Raw genomic sequence first — 22,900 nt, forward strand, 5'->3', positions numbered from 1 at the left:
GACCATTTTTAGGAGGAAGCTATAAGGGGGAAGAGTATTTTATAATGATGAGGAAAGAGGCTGGGAAGTGAGTTAGACAAGTTGGTTTACATATCAAGAAGAGTAAAACAGGTAGAGAACATAAGAAAAATGAGAAATGGCAAAACACAGGAATTTGATCATGCAAAAGAGAAGTGAAAATAAAGCATGAACTTCACCTTGCAAGACAGTTGGTCCTAAAGGGGGCAGAAAAGAAAGAATTTTCCGGTGAGCCCAGGAAGGGCATCAGGAGGAAAGCAAGTAAATTTGGAATGCTGGAGGACCAACAGTAAAGTTATGGAGTGAAGAGCGATACAACAGAGGATAGTGGAATAGAGAGATTTGAGCAATATTGTTATTTAGTTTTCAAAATGGAATAAAAGCGTGAGTTCAGGTCTTCTTTTTAAACATAAAATGGAAAAAGAAATAACAGACACACACACACTTCTCTCTTCTGAGAAGAAAATTTGGAACAATTATTTTAAAATGTTTAATTGGCAATATACACAATACTGGGATTGAGGTGCTTTCCAGTGGTGAATGCTACCTCTCGTCAATATGCAGTAGGAGGGTCAAGTTCATGAAGACATTTTGACATGATTCTTGGGAACTCTGTGCCCATGAGATTTCTCTACAGCGGCTACAATATGCATATGTTTGTCTATGTGTCAGTACATTTACTTCTAGAGGCTGTGGAGCAGAAATTGCATGCCTTGGGACCTTTTCTAACATTTTTCTTTAATAAATTGTGCAAATCCCATTAAACTAAATTGCTTCTTAACAGCAAGAATCCAAGACTCAGGGTAGTTTTCTCAGCGATATGACAGAAATTCACTCCCTACAAGTGGTATTCTATCATATGTAACGGGTTATCTCAGATTCCCCTAGTTCCTACTTGAATTCTATTGGCTTTTAAAGAAGGTTACTGAGTTATTCAGATAGACGGTCCATAATATATAATTTGTCACTTATAGTGAAATTTTGTTCTATTATATTGTGGACTATTGTCCATTTAATTAATACAGGCTATTTCCCCCTCTTATAAAGCAGACATGTTTGTTATGAGTTAGACTGCATCTCTAGGCTTCAAGAAATATTAACAATACATTTAAGTTTTAAGAATCATAGAATTAAAAGAAACTAATGTACATTAAACCTTCTCTTGTTAAAAGTGGGGAAATTAAACCAGGGCCTAGTGAGGAAACATGACTTACCTGAGGCTACCTAGTTACTGCTAGACCCAGGATAAGAGTGTGGGTTATCTAAATATCGTGCTTCTTTTACTTTTTTCTATAAACCATTAGGTAAACTTTGTGCCTGCCTATTAAAGTTCAGGTCTGAATGCCCTTATTAGGCCCCAAATCAGGCTATTCCAGAATCTATTTGAATAATAATTGCTACAGATTTTGGTAAGTGGTGAGAATGGAAGTAGCAACAACTCACAAAAACTCAGACCAGTGATATGGTTTGACATTAGTTGTCTAATTTACCTGTGGATGTGGACTAACCCCAATTCTACCATAAATGAGTAAGAAAATGAGACTTACTTTCTACCCCTATTTGCCATTGGACAAACACATCAACAACTGAATAGGAAACCATGGGTCCAAGTTCTATACCTGGCATACTCCTCTCTTTAGCCTCAGCCTCTGAGCTTAGCAGAAGGCAACATTTGGGGTCTTTATATATTGTTAGTAGGATTGTATAAATATTGGCTCTGGAGAATTTTCTAGAGCTACAAAAATTGTCATGACCTTTTTCATAAAGAGAATCTGCCAAGTAAATGTTATGATAGTCAGCAAAATAGTTAAAATAAGAGTAAAGAGGACTATAATTTTATAGAAAAAAAAAGGGTAGTTAATATAGGAAACTCTTGTAAGGAAAGTAAATGAAGTTCTATGGCTAGCCAAAATAGACCATGATAATTTCTTCCACCCTAAGAACTATCTCAGACAGCTTCAATAGTAACTATTATTGACCTTAAGTTTATTTTCCCTTGAAATTGCATTTAAACTGCCTGGTCATCATTTATCTAATATGTCTATGATATTGGGAAGCAGTAAAACCATGCAATAATATAGAGTTTGTATTGTAAGTACCAAAAATGAGATCAATGTTTCAGTCTGGGTGAAACATCAGGGAGTAGGGACAAAAGATAAACATTGCAAAGGGTTTGGTCTAAGAAATACTAATGTATGGGTTAGCTGACAATAGTTAGACAAGGAGTTCCCTCTTCCTAAAGCATTCTCTTCATCCCACCCATACATTTTTTTTTCTTTTTTCCTTTTCCTTGATGATCACAGACCATTGGGTCTCTGCAAATTGACATTTTCACAGGGAGGAAGTCGGAAGTAATTGGAACGCCGGAGTCGCCTTGGGGGCAGACCAGCCATCTGGCGGCAAATCTCATCTAGAGGAGAAGCAGAGCATGATGGGATTAGAATGCGGGAAGATAACAAAGGGCTGATGTTTTAAGGGAAAGAGAAGACCAGTGTGGGGGAGTGAGAAGGTTGGGGAGGAATGTATCTGAGTTAGAATCACAGCTCTACCACTTATTTACCACTAGAGACTTACTAGAAAGTTTCTTAAATTTTCTGAACTTCACTATCCTCTCTATAAAATAAACATTACAATACCTGCCTCAACAGTTTAGTTGTATTAAAATGGAATAATGTATGCAAAGTACCTAGCACAGGTGGTCAGTAAATGTTAGTTTCCTTTCTACACCTAGCTCCCACTTTTTCTAATCATGGACTTTTGAATAACCAGAAAATGAGCTTCAATCACTTAATATATACCTAAGTGTTTACTATGAGCAAATAGCTGACTTGACTAAGTCCCCAGAGACCCTTGAAAGTGCCTAGAGTCCCAAATACTCAACCTCAATCTCAAGGTGCTTCCCTTGCAGGTGGCTTGCACAGAGCCAGTGGGGACAAGCAGCAAGTTTCCTTCTCCGAAGTTAAGTACAGCTTTTAGTCAGGAACTCAGCACAAGGCGGGCTGCTTAGTCAGAAGTGGCTTGTCTGTGGTGCCCTCTCCAACCACAGCCACCTTTGGGGGCTGGCCGATGGAGAAGGTGAGAAGAATCTTTGTTCCCATCATACATGGTCATTCACTTTCGACCCTTTTAATTGTTTTTACAAAGTCGTTCTACCTTCCTCTACCTCAGAAATTTCACAATGAGCAATATAAAAGGTGCTTGCAAGCTGTGGACTGTTTTTAAGGTAGCCAGTTTCTAAATGTCCAATCTATTTCTAATTTAATTAAAGGCCTAGCCAAACATTACTGTCTCCAAATTAATGTTTTGTGCAGGTTTTTTTTTGTAGTTATAAACATGGCTGCAGACGAGTAGCATCTCTATTTGTAATGATTGACTTGGTCTTTTTACCTAGAACCTCAGTGAATTATCTTCAAAGCAGCCAGAGCTCTGACCAAATACAGGAGAGATTTGGAGTTACTATCTAATTGGAAAGAGACCTGGGGGTACTTTTTGTAGGGTTATGTTTATGTATTAAGCATGCTGCTTTACTTAGATTACTTACTTGGGGTAACTTGGTGGAGAAGGGGCTGATGTGAGTTAAGAGGGTGACCTAAAGCCCTCCACCAAAGCCAGACCTTGGATCCATTAGCATTGTGTCCCTCTTTACCTCCCTCATAACTGTCCCTTCCCCCACTACAAACACAGACATCATCTTACCTTTCATAGCTTCATGTTCTTTGCAGACAAGACGGGAGCAAATCTCATTATTGATGATGTACATGCGTCGTAAACTGCCATCGTCCCAATGTCATGGTAAAATAAGGAGACAGAAAGAAGTGTTGAGAGGGAGAACTAGCCTAGGCCTAAGATGCCTTTTCAACTTCTTATCTGAATTTCCTTAGGTATTTCCCCACTCTTATCTGAATTTCCTTAGGTATTTCAGAAAATGGTATTACTCTTATTAGCGACACTTGGCATACTCTCCCTAGAATCAAGCTTAATACTAACTCCTCCCCCACTATTTTCTAACTTCAGACTTGGATCTTTCATTTCAGCCTTTTTCTATGAGGTAGTAAATTCAACATACTTGTGTTTCCCTCGTGACTATCCTTCCTCCAGCCTTTACTTTTATTTGCCCTCTAGCATCTGGACTTGTTAGTCAGCCTGTGCTCTGAATACCTCAATCCAGACTCCAGGTTCTATTTGGTGCTTTCAGTAACAGCTAGACTCTAGCAGTGGTTCTCAACCTTCCTAATGCCGTGACCCTTTAATACAGTTCCTCATGTTGTGGTGACCCCCAACCATAAAATTATTTTCGTTGCTACTTCATAACTGTAATCTTGCTACTGTTATGAATCGTAATGTAAATATCTGATATGCAGGATGTATTTTCATTGTTCTCGACCCACAGGTTGAGAACCGCTGAAGAGGATTATGCTAAAATTTTCTGTCCCTCCAAAGACTGAAATTCCATAGCAGAAGTCATTAAATAGTTGCTGACATGAAAACACTATCATGGAAGACGCTTTCTGGGTATTCTGGGACCCCTTACCTGGTAAAGCATAACTGATGAACGCATTGCTTGACTGGCCGATGCACAGAGTAGAGTCTCGTGCAAGGAAATTTTTCATCCCGGCACTCTGAAGAAGCTTACACAAAAAAAATAGGGAGAGGTGTAACAAACATGAGAGATATAAACAAAAGATGAAAGAGGTAGAGGAGGAAAAAACACACACAAACAATGGGGGACATCTGTAATACAACAATAAAGATAAACATTTTTTAAAAGGGGGTGGAGGAGGAGAGAAAACGTGGGAAAAGCATACAAGGTAGTCGCTACAGAAGATCTTTGTAAGTTGTGGCATCTCTTTCCTGCTCACCAAAGCAGAGTAATAGGAAATTGACTGAAGTGAAATTTAGGTGCTTTCCTACCTGGAAGTAGAAGTGGCTAAAATAATCGCTGCGGGGTTTTCTAGGAAAAAAGTTCTCCTAGCATTACACAGGTGAAATATCAAACAAAAATGCTGATGATCCCGTTCTGAAAAACGGAATTTTTAAGACGGGTAACTATTTTCCTGTCCCAGTAGTTGTCAACAATAGCTGCACATCAGAATTATCAATGCATTAGAGCAGCGGTTCTCAACCGGTGGGTCGCGACCCCTTTGGGGGTTGAACGACCCTTTCACACGGGTCACCCGAGACCATCGGAAAACACATATATAATTACATATTGTTTTTGTGATTAATTACTGTGCTTTAATTATGTTCAATTTGTAACAATGAAATTGGGGGTCACCACAACATGAGGAACTGTATTAAAGGGTCGCGGCATTAGAAAGGTTGAGAACCACTATATTAGAGAAAGCAATTTTAGTCGTGATGTCTATAGTACTATTGAGTACTTGCAGTTAGTTCCCAACCCTGTAACCAAATAAAGTCCAAAGGATTGTTTTGGGATCATGAAGGGGTGGTCAAATCTTTTCACCATGACTTTTAGGACAGAAGCTCATATACAAAGGCAGGGGTGGGGCTGCGGGAGGAAGAATTAAGGACACTAAAAATAATCTTTGAGAAAAAAATTGGAAGTAAACTAGAAGATATGTACCCTTCAAAGAACAAAGAGGTAAGGAATCCTCCAGAAGACAAGAAAGCTTAGGAAAAAGACAATCATACCTGTGGTGTTCTTATCACTGGGTGAGGCTGGAAGGCAGAAATTTTATTCAGTTATTATTAGTTCTCGAAGTTACTACCTCTATAACGGTCATGTTACCTCATTTGAAACCCATGTGGGGGCACCCATGTAGATAAGAAACAAACCTCTATAGCAACTTCTAAAGAACAAACAAACCCATAATGGTTTGTTTTGATTCGCACAATTGCAGTGATTTAGAAGTTAGGATGGTAAATATGATTTTGCCTTTCTAGGGAGTTGAAATTTTATTATATTGAGAGGATTTTGTATTATTGACAATAAACAAATTTAGTAGGGACACAACAAATAGCCACATGCTCAGAAGAGTTTCAGCCTAGAACTAAAAAGAGAAAATATTTTTGCTGTAGAAGCTCTTCAAAAAAGAAACTTTCCGCCCTAACTGGTTTGGCTCAGTTGATAGAGCGTCAGCCTGTGGACTGAAGGGTCCCAGGTTTGATTCTGGTCAAGGGCATGTACCTTGGTTGCGGACACATCCCCAATAGGGAGTGTGCAGGAGGCAGTTGATCGATGTTTCTCTCTCATCGATGTTTCTAACTCTCTATCCCTCTCCACTCCTCTCTGTAAAAAAATCAATAAAATATATATTTTTTTTAAAAAATAAATTTTCCTCTCTGTAAATCAGATACACTATCATGTGTTCTTTGATAAAATTTATTCAATAAAGAATAGCAAGGGTCATGGCCATAGCCTAATCTAACCTAGGCGCTGGTTAAATATGGGCCTAATTTGAAGAATGGAGAACAAATTACGGAGCAAGATGGATCTTGAGGGAATTAACTAACTATGGGAGTTATCAGTAAAAATGTGATTGGCAGAGTTGCTAATAGGATATTATAGGAAGAGTGTTAGGTGATCTCATCTATCCCATGGTTTCAGTTCCAAGTTTATATTCTGAGAATTCTCAAATTTATACTTTTAGCCCAGATCTCTCTTCAAGCTTCAGACCTATAAATCTAGCTACCATGTTATAAAAGATTTAATGGATTTTTCAAATCCATCAATCCCAAACTGACTTAATTATTTTTTCCAATTCAAATTGTTCTTCAGTGAATAGTAGTACCATCCACACAACAGCCATCATCTACCTGATGGAAAGCTGAACATCATCACAACAGTCTCCTCCCCCTTGCAGTTCACATTCAATTCTCACTACTTTTACCTTAGTTCAGGCCACCATCTTTTAAAATATATATATATATATATTTTACTGATTTCAGCCCCAGCTGGTTTGGCTAGGTGGATAGAGCGTCGGCCTGTGGACTGAAACATCCTGGGTTGGATTCCAGTCAAAAGCACATGACCAGGTTGTGGGCTCAATCCCCAGTACGGGGTGTGCAGGTGGCAGCTGATCGATGATTCTCTCTCATCATTGATGTTTCTGTCTCTCTCTCCCCCCTCTCCTTTCCTCTCTGAAATCAAATGCATGCCTCCTACTGGGGGTCGAACCTGCTACCCGGGCATGTTGCCCTGACCGGGAATCAACCATGACCTCCTGGTTTCTAGGTCGAAGCGTAACCACTAAGCCATGCCAACCCGGTCAGGCCACCACCTTTTATTGGGACTGCCGCAACGTCATCCTCATTGGTTTTCCAATTCATAAGTCTGATTGGAACCTTCCTTTGCATAAACTATACTCTGATTGGTTTTTGTTTCCACCCCAAGCCTTTGCCCACATTATTTTCTTAACTTAAAGCTCTTCCCGTTCTATTCACTTGATTCACTTCTATTTGTCTTCCAAGAAGCATTTTAGACAATGTGCTCTCCAGAAAAGCCTTTCCTAACCCCCAACACTGAATATAGTCAAGGGCTCTTTTTCAGCTGTCCACTTGTCTATTTTGTCTATTAGACAGAAAATATCTAGTAGAAGAAAATTAGTTTTATTTACCTTTATATCCCTGGCACCTACGTAGCAGGTTTTCAGTAAATATTTGCTTAAAATAATGTAGTTGTGATCTCCTTTTCTCGTGTCCTACCACTTATTCCTTGTGGGTTGGACCCTAATCATTTAAAAAAATCTGTTTTCCCAGTGTGCCAAGCTCTATTTTGCTTTCACCTGTTTGAACAGCTATTTCCTTTGGTTGGAATGCACATCCCTTCCATAATTGCCTGGCTTGCACCAATTCTTCTTTCAAGATTCAGCTTGACCATTACTTTTAGGAAGTTTTTCTTTATCTCCCATACATTTCTTTGGTTATATATTTTGTTTTAGTCATATAGTCTTAGAAACGTTAAAAGATCATGAGTTGGTATTTTGTACATCAAACACTTGGCATAGTTATGCTTGTTAGGGGATCGAAAAAAGTCATTAGATTTAATTGTGGGAAGAAAGTGCTACATAAACTGTAACCCTGTATATTTAGGATCCTTCACCAGCTGTCATGCCTTCCATAATAGGCTCTAGGGAAAGCCCAGAATGGCCCCGGTGACCCTGGGCTCCCAGATCTGAACTCACCCAGGTCATCTGTGGAAGGCACAATATCGGCCAGAGCTGAAAAGGCACAAAACAGCAGGTGTGAGGAGGGCTTTGAATTGGCAAGGGAGAAGGCAGAATTAAAGAGGGAGAATGGAGCCCTAACCAGTTTGGCTCAGAGGATAGGGCATCAGCCTGTGGACTGAAGGGTCCCAGGTTTGATTCTGGTCAAGGGCATGTACATTGGTTGCGGGCACATCCCCAGTGGGTGTGCAGAAGGCAGCTAATCGATGTTTCTCTCTCTTTTTTTTTTTTAAATATATTTTATTGATTTTTTACGGAGAGGAAGGGAGAGAGATAGAGAGTCAGAAACATCGATGAGAGAGAAACATCGACCAGCCGCCTCCTGCACATTCTCCACTGGGGATGTGCCCGCAACCCAGGTACATGCCCTTGACTGGAATCGAACCTGGGACCTTTCAGTCCGCAGGCCGATGCTCTATCCACTGAGCCAAACCGGTTTCGGCCGATGTTTCTCTCTTATCTATATTTCTAACTCTTTATCCCTCTCCCCTCCCCTCTGTAAAAAAAATCAATTGAAAAAAAGGAGAATGGAAATATTAGGTCAAGGTCAAGGCTATGGCTGAGTTTGTGTATTATGTCCAATGAAATAGAAGTAATTGAAGTAATTGTGAATATTTTTGAAGAATATTTGTCCTATTGACATTATACTAATTTGGGGGAGCCTTTATCATTCATGACTTATTTTAACTATTAATCCACTTTGTTTCCTCTTTTTAGAGGACTAGGGGCCCTCTCTTTCTTTTTATCTCACTGTCACTAAACAACATGCCCACAATCTCTCTATGCCTTTCCCAGAGATAAAAAAAAAAAAAAATAGGATTAACTTAAGAGCTGGAATAAATGTTGTGAGAATCATGCCATTTTTAAAGAACTGTAGTAAAAGCTACCTGTTTCATCTGTAGAGAGTTCAACTACCAAATCTGCAAAGGAAACAACACAGAGAATGAAAAATGCAAGTAGGAAAAGTAGAAAGGGAAGCAGGATAAGGGATGATGATCTAAAAGGAGGCAGGAAAGATTGAGGTGAAAGAATGTGGACTGTGGGGGCGAATGTAAGGGACTTTCACAGAAGGAACTGGAGGAGAGAAGAAGCTTGGGCATGCTTGCAGCATCGGTGGCATCTAAGATAGACAATGGAGCTCTGCATGAGTTCAGAGTGCCCACCAACCTCTTTTTTAGGCTTTCTTTGTATAGACTGCAGCATCAATCCTTCTATCCCCAATATGAAAGCAAAGAAATAAAGGAAAACTTACTAGGATCTTCTGTCAAGTTTTCATCGGGTGCCTCAGTTGCTAGAGAGAAATGAAAAATCAAAACATTTTCTGAGCATTCTTTTTACCCCTCCCAGTAAGTGGAATTGTTGAGCACAGTGGCCAGCACAGAGTATGTATTCCACAATTGTTTTTCTTATTTGCTTCCCAGCCTGAGTCCTTTCCCCTCTAACCCAACCAAATGTCACTTTCCTGTTTCCATGAATATACCTTTGTAGTCCTTGACCCTAGAATGTCTTCTTTCCTTTGTCTGTATTATAGAGGAATGAATAAGTTAAACTACATGCCCATCAGATAATCTTCCACAGACACCCCTTTCTCAGTTGGACTTTGATTAAGCATTAGACTTCAGGAATAATTTATATTATTTTTATTGTCCTAACAGATGATACTACATTTAGATAATCTGAGTTAATTATGTGCCAGGCGCTGTTTAAGTCCCTGTTTTTACAGATAAATAATTCACCCAAGGTCATAGAGCTTGCTAATAAGTACAATGGATTGGTGACCTTTTTGCAATGCTTACTCAAAATGAAAATTATCTTTACCAAAGACACTGATTTTGCTATTTATAACTTTGATGTAATTGGATATCAGTCTGCTGATAGGCTTATATACAAGAGTGTTTACAAAAGGTGATGTTGGTAACTTTATGATGCTCATTGAGAAGCGAGGTGAAGGGAGGGGAGGGAAAATGCCTGTGTTAGTAGACAATGCCTTGTAGTTGATCATTGAAAAGTACAGGCAGGAGGAGAAGGAATAAAAATGGTCCATGTCTTAAGGTGGAATCTATTGGAATAAGTAAAGAAGACTGTACCTATTTAAAACCACAAATAATAGCACTTCCTATAACAACTTTTTTGATTAAAAAAAATAACAAAGCAGTGTTAATATCTAATAGCAATAGCAAATATCCCAGCTAGAATGATCCTTCATTGTAGAAAGCTTATAGTCATAATCTATTTTACCCACTAGGGGTCAGCAAATTCACATAATTTGGTTTGACTTCTTTCAACTTCAGAGTCTAAATGTCAGATTTAAAGGTAGTGAGAATAGCATTTTAATGAAGCACACCAGAGTTATTGATCATTGTACTAGAGGAAAAACACAAATAAAGCATTGTGAAGGAATTTCCCCTGCTAACTGCTTACCTCATTAAAAAAAAATTCCAGACAGAAGAATAATCAGATCTGACAATAGAGCATTTTTATCTTTACTGCTCAGTATAAACTTTCTTCTTTTAGAGCAACTCTTGATAAGAGGGATCCAGGTTTCTTTCAGTCTTACAGGATATTTGAAAAACCACTGACCCGAATCATTCCGGAGACTGTGAGGGGAGTGGAGCCTCTGGGGTGTTGCCCATTCTGGCCCTGTTTCCTTTCTCTCTAGCCATATTCCAGTCCAGCCACTCACAGAAACAGAAGAGAAGCAGGGAGGGCAAGGGGGTTGAGAGTGTATCCCAGCTGCCTTGGGATTTCAGGGCAGAATACTGCTTCTCTGCATATTCCTCAATTCACCCATCTTTTCCATGAGCTATCACCATATAAATACTTACCTAGAATTTATGTTCTCTGAAAAGAAATCTTTAAGAAGACATTTTCATCTTATATTATAATATTTCTGATAGAAAAGCAACACAAAGTCATAGATACCTATCTATATATATATAAAAGCCTAAGCGACCAGTCAACCATACAACCGGTCAACCAATCGACTGGTCACTATGACACGCACTGACCACCAGGGGGCAGACACTCAATGCAGGAGCTGCCCCTTGATGGTCAGTGCACCCCCGCAGCAGGCGCAGCAGGGCCAGGATGAGTGGCAGCAGTGAGACGCGTGGGCTCGGGCTCCTCCCTGGCCGCCTGCTGCTTCGTGCACTACCACATCCCTCAGGGGATGTTAGACTGCCTGGGATCGGGCTGAAACCAGCAATCCAACACCCCCTGAGGGGTCCTAGATTGTGAGAGGGTGCAGGCCAGGCTGAGGGACCCCACCGGTGCACAGATTTGTGCACCAGGCCTCTAGTTATTAGATAAGGTCCAAGACTGGGCCTTACTCAGTCCAAAGAAATGAATCTAGTCTACCCTAATTCTATAAAAAATACTAGTTGTGACACACTCATTTGATTTTATGACCCATTAATGAGTTACACACTGCTGTGCTCACAAGGGTTGGAAATAGTAAGAGATAAATTATAACTTTTTTGAATGTCTTGGAATTTCCTTCATTAAAGCGAAGAAAGTAGTCCTTTGGAAGCCAAAATGTTTGAGTTCTGTTCAGTTGTGCCACAACTTGCCTATAGTACTGAGATAATTACTAATCCTGTCTTGGCATTTTAGTCTCTCTATTGTCATATGGATAGGAAAAAGCTTTCTGTTAGGGTTAGTGGGCATTTTCTGAGTGAGATAAGAGATGAACAGAGGCGAGTGTAAGCAAGAGATGGTTATAGAGGAGGTCCCGGGAAAAGTGTTTCGGTAGATAAATAAAAAAGATAAGACTTTATGAATGGGATAATAGGATTAGAGAAACTGGTGAATTAGATCCTATTTCCCACACTGTGGTAACACATCTCTGCTGTATTACAGATTCTTTAATTCTGACTATTCGTTTACATAACCTCAACAAAACCCAGATCCAAAAGTTCACCTACCTCCTTGACCACTGACCCCTAGAGGTGTCCAGTCTGTACAAAGGAAAGAGAAAAGGGATGTGAGTGACTCCAGCTCTATGCACTCCCCGCCCCCCCCCCCCCGCCCCCGCCCCCACCCTCTGCCCATAAGCTTTAAAAATATTTTTAATTGATTTCGAACCCGGGACCCTTTAGTTCGCAGGCCAACACTCTATTCACTGAGCCAAACCAGCTAGGGCCCCAAAAAGCTTTTATCAAATGAACCAGAAAATGATGGGGAAGTGGTTGTACGTTATCTTTCTGTGTTTTATTTTTTGTGTTTTATTTTTATATGGTTCAATACAAAATTACTCAGATCATTAGTGCTACACACAAATGTGGAAACACTTAAGCAAGACAACAAATTCCTGAGAACAAACCCCTGCTCTGTTTTGCCCTGACTCAGCATGCCCTGTTGCCCTCATTCCCAGCCAGAAGGAATGGGGTCCTGTTCCACAGAGAGAGCCAGTAGCAATTCTACCCTGTCCTGTCCTTCTATGCCCACAGCCATCCCACTAGCTACACTACTGGACAAGCCAAAAAGATTATTGTCTCACAGTCTGTACGTGGCAGAATGAGAAAAATAGAGTAGAATTTTTTTTAAAAAAAAATCCAAAGTTTATTTTCCGTGACTAAACTTCTAGCCAGCTTCTGTGAAATCTGTGAAGATCATTTAGTTCTGTGTATAGATTTGGCACATATTTTTGCTGTGCAAGTGAATATACTTGTGTGTATGCTGGTGCTAGTGTTGGGTGTGTGTTACTGTTTTTCTACAGGATTTAGATTTGGTCTACTTTCTTATTAGGTGGTCTGCACATGTGTGTGCATCAGCTTCCTTTTCCCTCGGTATGTGTACTTGGGTATTCATGTGTGTGAGCCTTTTTTGGTTAATATGCATTTGCATGTATTTCACCTTAATTTCATAACTCTCAGGATACCTTTTCCTAAGTCTGAGGTCATCTCTTTCCATATATCTGCCTTTTTAAAAAAAACACACAAATCTATTCCTTTCTTCTCTTTCATAGCAATTCTAGAACTCAAGAGCAAGCATTTCTCTCCCAATCCCCCTTCAACCTCCTTCCAATCCACTCTAACACACCTCCAGACAAGTGTATAGCTGAGGAGCTAGCATCTTAGGGAGAAAAGAATAAAGGTAGGGACTCACCTGAGGGAATGATGAGTGCAGTGAGAAACAGCAGCACCTTGGGTCCAAAGAGCAGCATATCTAACAGGGATGGTGGGGAGAGTAGAGATTGTAACGCTCAGGGACACACCAGCATTTCAGTTCCAGGGAGGGCTGTCTGTGGCCCACATCTCTTTGTCTTCCCAGGACCTTTCCTGGCCCCCCATATCACTCAAACCCTTTCTCTCTTCATATCTTTCACCCGACATTTATTTCTCAATTCGAATTCCATTCTTTGGTCACTTACCATTATTCTCACTCTCCTTGCTCTTTTCTACCAGGTCAGAGAAAATTTTATATTCTGAATGGTCCATGTTTGCCCCTGCCCTGCGGCCTCTTTCACCCCTAGGGTCTGATCTCCTTCTCTTTTGGTATCTGTGACTTGTTTATGTCACCTGCTCACCTTGGTGTCTTCTGTCATTTGAATGTTGTGGCTAATTGTGGTGTCTGCTCAATTTTAAGTTGTTCGAGGAGATTCCCAATCGCCCCCCTCCAGCCCTTCGATGTATACACACACACACACACATATGCACACACACATACACACTCCTTCTGTTTATTTAGGGTTTTATACAATGAAACAACTCACTGTCTATGGTCGTCTGCTCTTTCCACCGAGTCCTTTGGCTGCTGACTGTGTCTCTCTCCTTCTCACGCTATTCCCACTTTGGCTGGAGAATAAGATGAACAGGGCCACTCCCTGGGAAGGACTTCAAATTTGGCCTCCTGAAACAATGAGATGAGGTAGAGCGAGAGAGAGAAAGAGAGAGAGAGAGAAAGAGAGGGAGAGGGAGAGAGAGCCAGGCTAGAGGAGTGTAATGAGGATAAAATGAGAAGGGGGATGGGAATTTGCCGTCACTCACACCCTCATTCCAAAGGTTATTACCACATTGGTGATAGATACTGCTGCTCTCTAGAAGGGTTGGTCCAAGCCCACATATGCCTTTCTTCCACAAGCCTATTTTCCCTCTCGCAATCTGGCCTGGGCAACCTCCACCCCCATTCCCTGGGTTCCTTCTTACCTAATCGATTCTACCTCATCCTTGGAATGTGTTTCTGCACATCACCAGAAACTGTTCTTATCTCTGACTATCTTCCATCTTTGAATCATTTTTGCATCTTCCTTTCTCAGTTTTGTTCGTTTTGGACATTCATCTCTTCAAGTCCAACAAATTCCTTTGTATCCCTATATTTATCTTCTTTCTTTGCCTCTTTCTTGACCTACTCATTCAGACTCTTGTTGTTGTTGTTTTATTCCTCTAGAAATCCCAGTTATTCCCACATCTAAGCAAAAACAGACAGCACATAAATTTTGTCCAAGAGGAGGGCTGTCTGTCTTAGGGTTCGAAAAAGTTGAGGGACACAGTGCCCTCTAAATCATTTTGGAATGTGGAGCAGCTCTGTGGGAGGAGATGCCAGCTGTATTTTGTCTTTGGCTTTGTCTAAGTTTATGCTAAGAATCTTAGTGTCTGGAATCTTAAGGACAAAATGCCATCAGAAGCCCAGAGAAAACTGAGGGTCAAGTTCATGTTTGTTCTGCTGGACTTACTTTCCACCAGTGCTTTTCCTCATATTATGTAATATGTAGATGACTGCCGGGGCTGACCAGCAGACCCTGAGCGACGGGTGAACAGATTGCTCTGACACACGTTTCTATGAAAGAGAGGGCTAAAGTACTGTTTTACTTTAGAAGTAAAAAGCAGTCCTGTTCACCTGCCTTCTTAGACTTTATTGTCAGAACAGCTTGAACTAAAATTAACCTCTAGATACAATCAACAGGGTAAGCATCCTTGAGAAAGTATATGCTTCTACAAGGTCAGGTCTTTAGAGACTAAACATAGAGATTCTAGCAAAACACCCCAGGGGATCGGACTTGTTTGGAAAAGTCAAGGTAGGGGCTGCCACCTTTGGCAAGTTCCCCCCAAAGGCCCCCGACCTTTCAGAGAACCCTCCATGCAGACATTCCAACCAAGTCCCGTGCTTCCCCACAGATAACACTTTCTCAGATCCAGGAGTTTTATTAAAAACTTTTGTATAATGCCGAAACTGGTTTGGCTCAGTGGATAGAGCATTGGCCTGCGGACTGAAGGGTCCTGGGTTCAATTCCGGTCAAGGGCATGTACCTGGGTTGCGGGCACATCCCCAGTGGGAGATGTGCAGGAGGCAGCTGATCGATGTTTCTCTCTCATCATTGTTTCTAACTCTCTCTCTCTCTCTCTCTCTCTTCCTCTCTGTAAAAAATCAATAAAATATATATATAAAAAATACTTTTGTATTTTCTCTTATTCATAGAAACCCTAGTAGTTAGACCATAAAATATCTCCACTTTAGAAAGAATCAACTTGAATTATAGAATCTCAAAAAGGAGGAGTGGTTAATCTTATGTGCACTAGAGTTTTGCAAATGTCAAGGCATCTGTTAACTCCTGTAGTCTACATTGTGTATCTCTCTGATGAGCTAACTTAGAGAAGAGAACAGATGGACACAGAGCAGATTGTATTAACAAATTACAGACCAGAGGAAAGGAGGGTAAAGGAAGGGAGGAGTCGAGCAAGGGAGGAAAGAAGAGAAATAACTAGCTGTCTAGCTGGAAAGAAGGGAGAGCACTGGATATAATGAGAAATAAGTGAATAGCACCTCTGACTCCTTTGAAGGAACTGTAAGTGTGCCATTTTTGAGATACATGTATTCTGGTGAGTCCCTAGAACAAATCTGAGTACAAACCCAGCTCTGTCCTCATCTGCTTGGCCCAGAACTTGCTCTTCTTCCATCTGCTCTGCAGTGAGAGTACAGAGGCTGGAAAACAGATGTGATTCTAGTCTGGGGAGAGTTAGGGGGGAAAAGGCAGGGGGTGTTGATCGGGGGGGAAAAACAAAAAAGCAGATGCAAAGCAGACAATCTGAGGCAGGTCATATAATAAAGAGCCTAGAGCAGCAGTCATGTTTTCCATGAAGCTCAAACAGATGGAGAAACTGAACTAAGGCCAATCATTTGGCAGGGAGAGCAATGACCTCAATGTGCTGGCCTAGCTAGAGACTGAAGTGCAGGAGAGCCTCCCCAGGCAGTAGGAGGGGGCACTCTCCTGGGGTCCTGGGAGGGAGTCTGAAGTTAGGTCAGTGAAAATGGAACAGAATGTTTAGAGCAGGGCAGAAGAAGGCAGACAGGGAGAAAAGGAAGGCAAGGCGAGAACTGGCTGAAGAACAGAAACCACCATCTATTCTTGGGCTTAATCAACATGCAGAAGTGCAGTTGGTTTTAGAGTAGTTTGGTTAGTTTTTTTTTCCTCCTTCATGGTAGCTCCCCACTTATTTTTAGAGCCCAGGTTTGGATCCCCAGGTTCGGAGAACCTCCTATTTACTTTGCCCAAGGTGATTTGGTCAGCCTCTGTTCTATCAGGTTATCAGTTTATCATGGAATTACATGATAATCAGCATCAGTGGTCAAAAATGAGCAATGGTCATTCACAGATGTGAACCTATCATTTTCCGAGGCTCTCGCTGACACTGGGGAAGAGGCCTCTGGGCAGCAGAACTCCCACTAGACACAGGCTGGGTCTCTAATGGGCAGAGAACACATTCTCCAGCGATAGAGAAGTCCTCCATGGAAATGAGTGGCAGGTGCACAAGTGACTTAAGGAAGGCAACCAAATGTTTGTGTTACCTAGGAAATTTTTAGTTTTCTAAAAAGGTCTCCAAGCAATGGAAGATGGGGCAAAGTTCGAAGGAAGAGAAGGGAGGCAAAGATACAGGACAGCAAACTGGATTTATTCATCTGTTTTTTGGCCTGTAAGAATACACCCATTAGTTGAAGGCCTCTGGGCAAATGTACAGAAACGTTATTACTACAGTCCAATCCAACTAAATTAAATCCAGGGCCCAAACAGACACACAAAAATATTCCATAAAAGGAAGAAAAAGAAGGGAGGAGGGTTATATGAGGTGGGGGAGGAGGAGGGAGGGAAGAGAAAGCAGTGTGCATAGAGGAATGAAGCAATAGAGTAGAGACAGCCAAACCTAAAAGATGGACTCACCGCAGGATTTAGAGGCAGCCAACGTATGTCCTCAGAAAACTTGGGCAAAGGAGAACTTGCTGCTTCTTAGCACCCCAGACCTGTTATAACACACTGTTCTTCATGCCTCTGTACATGGCACTTTCTGTCCCTTCCTTTCTGTGATATCCTTTGCCCAACTCTAGTATCTAAATGCTTATGTGTACATGACAACCCAGCTCAGTGCTGCCTCTCCCCAGAAACCTTTCCTGACCCCCTTGCTTCTGAAGGATTAACCTTCCCCTCTACTGAGGGCCCGCTTTGTTTTTATAATTATGCCATCAGCGTTATTATTTATTTTACATATTCGTATTTCGGATTAGACTGAGAGTTCCTTGATAGCAGAGGCTCGGTTTTACTCATCTCTAGCTGACAGAACGATCAGTACATAACAACTCAAAATTTCAACATTTGAACTGAGTTGAGATGAAGACTTGAAATAGTAACTTCCTATTTCGAGAGAGAAACATTCAAAAACTGAGTCAAATGCAAAGAAGTGGAGGATAAAGTTCTAAAGAAGAAAGTGGTTTGAGAGCACAACAGCAAGTGGAACAACTAGCCAACGCATTGAAGTGTGATCGGAGGGGAACAGAAGGAAGGGAAAGAGGCAGAGGAAGTGAGCAAGTTATTCCAGAGACAACGGGAATAACTTATTTCTTTTTTTTTTAAAGTTTTTAATTAAATCTTTATTGTTCAGATTATTACATTTGTTCCTCTTTTTTTCCTCCCCATAACTCCCCTCCTCCCAGTTCCCACCCCACCCTCCGCCCTCACTCCCCACCCACTGTCCTCATCCATAGGTGCACGATTTTTGTCCAGTCTCTTCCCACATCTCCCACACCCCTTTCCCCCCCAAGAATAGTCAGTCCATTCCCTTTCTATGTCCCTGATTCTATTATAATCAACAGTTCATTCTGTTCATCAGATTATTTATTCACTTGATTCTTAGATTCACTTGTTGATAGATGCATATTTGTTGTTCATAATTTGTATCTTTACCTTTTTCTTCCTCTTCCTCTTCTTAAAGGATACCTTTCAGCATTTCATATAATCCTGGTTTGGTGGTGATGAACTCCTTTAGCTTTTCCTTATCTGTGAAGCTCTTTATCTGACCTTCAGTTCTGAATGATAGCTTTGCTGGATAAAGTAATCTTGGTTGTAGGTTCTTGGTATTCATCACTTTGAATATTTCTTGCCACTCCCTTCTGGCCTGCAAAGTTTCTGTTGAGAAATCAGCTGACAGTCGTATGGGTATTCCCTTGTAGGTAACTGAGTTTCTTTCTCTTGCTGCTTTTAAGATTCTCTCTTTATCTTTTGCTCTTGGCATTTTAATTATGATGTGTCTTGGTGTGGTCCTCTTTGGATTCCTTTTGTTTGGGGTTCTCGGCGCTTCTTGGACCTGTAAGTCCATTTCTTTCACCAGGTGGGGGAAGTTTTCTGTCATTATTTCTTCAAATAGGTTTTCAATATCTTGCTCTCTCTCATCTTCTGGCACCCCTATAATTCTGATGTTGGTACGCTTGAAGCTGTCCCAGAGGCTCCTTACACTATCTTTGTATTTTCGGATTCTTTTTTCATTTTGCTTTTCCGGTTGGGTGCTTTTTGCTTCTTTGCATTTCGAATCTTTGACTTGATTCTTGCGCCCCTCTGGTCTGCTGTTGGGAGTCTGTATAATATTCGTTATTTCAGTCCATGTATGCTTAATTTCTAGTTGGTTCCCCAATATAAGATCGAGGGTCTTATTAGTTTTCATGTAGATCTCATTAAGTTTATCGGCAGCTTCTAAACAGTTCTTGAGAGACCTTAAAAGTGTGGTTCTGAACTCTATATCTTCCATTGACAATTTTGTCCTATTTCTTTGTCTCCGCATTTTGTTATGCTTCCTTGGTGCATCCCCTAGTGGTCTTTGTTCGCAGTCTTATAGTTAAATCTTGATTGTTGTAGCTAATTCCAGGGAGGGTTTGACCTCCAGGCCAAGTGGCTATGAGAATCAGCTGTGTCAGCAGTGAGAGAACTTCTGTCCTCTAGGGAGGTGCTAATCTAGCCTTTGCCTGAGGCTATCTGGCAAATGCCTCTGTGCAGGGCTTGGGCAGGGCGGGTCGCACAGGATCAACAGGGTGGGCCGGAGAGAGCAGTTATGGCGGCTCTCAGTCCTGTCCCCAGGGGCTCTGCCTCTCTGAGTCCCAGCACCCGCTGCAAAGCTCGGAGAGAAAGCTGCACTGGCTCTGACCAAAGCCAGACAGTCCTGCCTCTCCCGTTTGAGTCTGGGTCCCTAAAGACTCGCCCGGATCTGGTGCTCAGAGTCTGCGACTCCCTCCCGATTGAAAACAACAACCGCGCCCTCTGCCGCCAGCCCGCTCCGCGCACTCCGCACCTCAGAATTTGACTTCAGCACTGCGCCTCCTCTGAGTGCCCGTGTGCGTTTCTCTTTCCTCCTAGATGTAGGACTTCCACTCAGCCAGCGTTCCTGTGGTTCTGGGTGATGTCCCTTCCGTTTTTTGGTTTCCCTTTTGAAGTAGTTGTTCAAAGCAGCAAACTCCGGCGTTAACCTATGCCGCCATCTTGGTTCTCTTATTTCTTTTTTAACAAAGGGATCGTAACACCAAGGCTATAATGAAAATCAGTGCATGTGAAACATATGTAACTTATATCTACAATCATTAGTGCTTTTGTCTCATTCTGCGTGGTGTAAATTTTCTGGTGGTCTTGCATTGTTACACCCACCCTCCCTTGACCATGCAAATGTAAAATGCTTGGTCCAAGTTAAGGATTCTGTTTAAGCTTCCTGAAATAGAACCCACAACAAAAGTTTTGAAAAACTGGCTACACACAAACAAAATAGGACAAATACTATACATTCATTAACAGGAAGAAAATTTCCACCTTCCCTTGCAACTCATAAACAAACAAACGAAAACAGAAAGCCTGGAACTTGCAAATATGGGGGGGAAAATCACCAGGAAAGTTTATGTTTACACAATTATTAATTTTGTATAATTGTTAAGAAGTAATAATAGCAGCTAATATAACTATTCGATTTAGTGCGTTTATGTGATTAGTACATATTTATATTTTGTATAGATTATGTGTGCTGGGCGCAATGATCCCTACCTCCTATTCTTTACCCCCTTGGGTAATTCTCGCCCCCTGAGTGCAGGATGAATTTAGGGACCACTAGCAAATAGAATGCAGCAGAGACAATGTGGTGTATCTTCCCAGATTAGGTAACAAAGAGACTGGCTTCTAGTTCTGGGCTTCTCTCCTGATCCCTGGCTTGCTTGTTTGTTCTGAACAAAGCCAGCTGCCACAATGTGAGCTGCTCCATAGAAATGCCCATGTGGTAAGAATAAAACCAAAGGCACCCAAGGCCCGTCAAAAGCCATGTGAATGAACTTGGAAGTGGATACTCTCTGTTGGGTCTTGAGAGGAAGACTGGGGGGCTGAGTGAAAAAGGTGAAGTGATTAAGAAAAAACAACAACAACAAGCTCAGAGACAGATAACAGTTTGGTGATTACCAGAAAGGAAAGGAGGTGGGGGGAGGTAGAAGAGGGTAAAGGGGGGATAAATAGTGGTGGAAGGAGACTTGACTTGGGGTAGTGAACACACAATACAATGTACAGTTGATGTATTACAGAATTGTACACCTGAATCCTATATAATTTGTTTTTGTTGTTAATCCTCGCCCGAGGATATTCTTTCCATTGATTTTTAGAGAGAGTGGAAGGGATGGATTGAGAGAGAGATGTGCAGTCCAATGCTCTAACCCAGGGGTCCTCAAACTATGGCCCGCGGGCCACATGCAAATACAAATATTGTATTTGTTCCCGTTTTGTTTTTTTACTTCAAAATAAGATATGTGCAGTGTGCACAGGAATTTGTTCATAGTTTTTTTTTTTTAAACTATAGTCTGGCCCTCCAACGGTCTGAGGGACAGTGAACTGGCCCCCTGTTTAAAAAGTTTGAGGACCCCCTGCTCTAACCACTGAGCAACAACAGCCAGGACTGAAACCTATATAATTTTATTAACCAATGCTACCTCAATAAATTCAATTAAAAAATTTGTTTTTCCAAGCCAATATCTTGACTATGTTGCCTTATAAGATAACCTGAGCCAGAGGTATGCAGCTAAACTGTACTTGGATTCCTAATTGACAGAAACTTTGGGAAAATAAGTGTTTGCTTTTTTAAGCTGCTAAATAGATAACTAGTATGTCCTATAACTATAATAATGCACATAGTTATGTATCTATTATATAAATACTAGAGGCCCGGTGCACAAAAATTTGTGCACTCGGGGGTGGGAGTCACTCAGCCCGGCCTGTGCCCTCTCGCAGTCTGGGACCCCTCGGGGGATGATCACCTGCTGGCTTAGGCCTGCTCCCCAGGGGATTGGGCCTAAGATGGCAGTCAGACATCCCTCTGGCAGCCCTCGGGGGATGCCCACTTGCCAGCGGGGAGCAGACCTAAACTGCAGTCAGACATCCTTAGCGCTGCTGAGGAGGCAGGAGAGGCTCCCACCACCGCCGCTGTACTGGCAGCCATCAGCCTGGCTTGTGGCTGAGCAGAGCTCCCCCATGTGGGAGTGCACTGACCACCAGAGGGCAACTCCTGCACTGACCATCTGCCCCCTGGTGGTCAGTGTGTGTCATAGTGACCAGTCATTCCCAGTCTTTGTGCTGTTAGGGTCAGTTTGCATATTACCCTTTTATTATATAGGATAGAGGCCTGGTGCAGGGGTGGGGGCCAGCTGGTTTGCCCTGAAGACTGTCCCGGATTAGGGTGAGGGTCCTGCTGGGGTGCCTGGCCAGACTGGGTGAGGGGCTGATGGCTGTTTGCAGCTGGTCACACCCTCTTTAGGGTGGGGGTCCCCATTGGGGTGCCTGGCTAGCCTGGATGGGGGGCTGATGGCTATTTTCAGGCTGCCTGCACCCCCTTCAGGGTGGGGGTACACACTGGGGTGCCTGGCCAGTCTGGGTGAGGGTCTGAGGGCCGTTTTCAGGCTGACCAGTGACTGAAGCTCCCAGCCTCTCCTTTTTTTCTTTTTTGTTAATTCTGAGATTTATTTACCTTCTATAATTGAAACATTGTTGCCATCACTGGCGCTCCCAGCTCTGAGGCCGCAGCTGGCTGAAAGCAGGTATCTGGGGTTTGTTTGGCTTCTATAATTGAAACATTGTTGCTTTCGGAGCTCAGAGCCGGGCCGCAGCAGGCCGGGAACCTTGGCTTCCTCCATCACTGGAACAAGCAAGCCTCATGTTCACTTCACCTGCGTGGCTGCCGGCCGCCATCTTTGTTTGCAGTTAATTTGCATATTGCCCTGATTAGCCAATGGGAAGCGTAGCAGAGGTATGGTTAATTACCCTTTTTGTCTTTTATTAGATAGGATAACATGTATATATTTAGAACTAGTATATAATAATGTTATGATACTGATATAATTATATTAATATGAAAGACTATAAATTAATTGTTAATTATTATATGCTAGTTAGTAATATCAACTAACTAATGTTTATGAAACAC

At 41.8% G+C, this 22,900-nt stretch overlaps 1 protein-coding gene across 6 annotated transcripts; it reads right to left on the minus strand.

Moving 5' to 3' along the window:
- Window positions 1-493: 493 nt before the first annotated feature.
- MFAP5 (microfibril associated protein 5) lies at window positions 494-14,115 on the minus strand. Of its 6 annotated transcripts, none has more exons than XM_059682140.1 (10): window positions 13,918-14,113; window positions 13,311-13,370; window positions 12,128-12,160; window positions 9,457-9,495; window positions 9,092-9,124; window positions 8,163-8,198; window positions 5,671-5,697; window positions 4,550-4,646; window positions 3,715-3,788; window positions 494-2,428 (listed from the first exon to the last, which is right to left on the minus strand). In XM_059682140.1, exons 2-10 carry the CDS (start codon window positions 13,366-13,368, stop codon window positions 2,316-2,318), a joined length of 510 nt encoding a protein of 169 aa, XP_059538123.1. In that variant the 5' UTR covers window positions 13,369-13,370; window positions 13,918-14,113; the 3' UTR covers window positions 494-2,315. The 6 variants fall into 6 exon arrangements, with proteins under 6 accessions (XP_059538123.1, XP_059538124.1, XP_059538126.1 ...); XM_059682141.1 differs by lacking the exon at window positions 13,918-14,113 and adding an exon at window positions 13,732-13,856; XM_059682143.1 differs by lacking the exon at window positions 8,163-8,198 and having other exon boundaries at window positions 13,918-14,115.
- Window positions 14,116-22,900: the final 8,785 nt, after the last annotated feature.

This window comes from Myotis daubentonii, chromosome 2 (genome assembly GCF_963259705.1).
Source record: "Myotis daubentonii chromosome 2, mMyoDau2.1, whole genome shotgun sequence".
NCBI lineage: Eukaryota > Metazoa > Chordata > Mammalia > Chiroptera > Vespertilionidae > Myotis > Myotis daubentonii.

Excerpts from the sequence above, each read along its gene's own strand:
- MFAP5 (XM_059682140.1), bottom strand. The coding sequence starts at position 13,368 with ATGCTGCTCTTTGGACCCAAGGTGCTGCTGTTTCTCACTGCACTCATC. Across the intron at positions 9,125-9,456 it reads AAACTTGACAGAAGATCCTA|ATTTGGTAGTTGAACTCTCT; the intron begins GTAAGTTTTCCT and ends TTTCCTTTGCAG. Across the intron at positions 2,429-3,714 it reads AGAACATGAAGCTATGAAAG|ATGAGATTTGCCGCCAGATG; the intron begins GTAAGATGATGT and ends CTTCTCCTCTAG.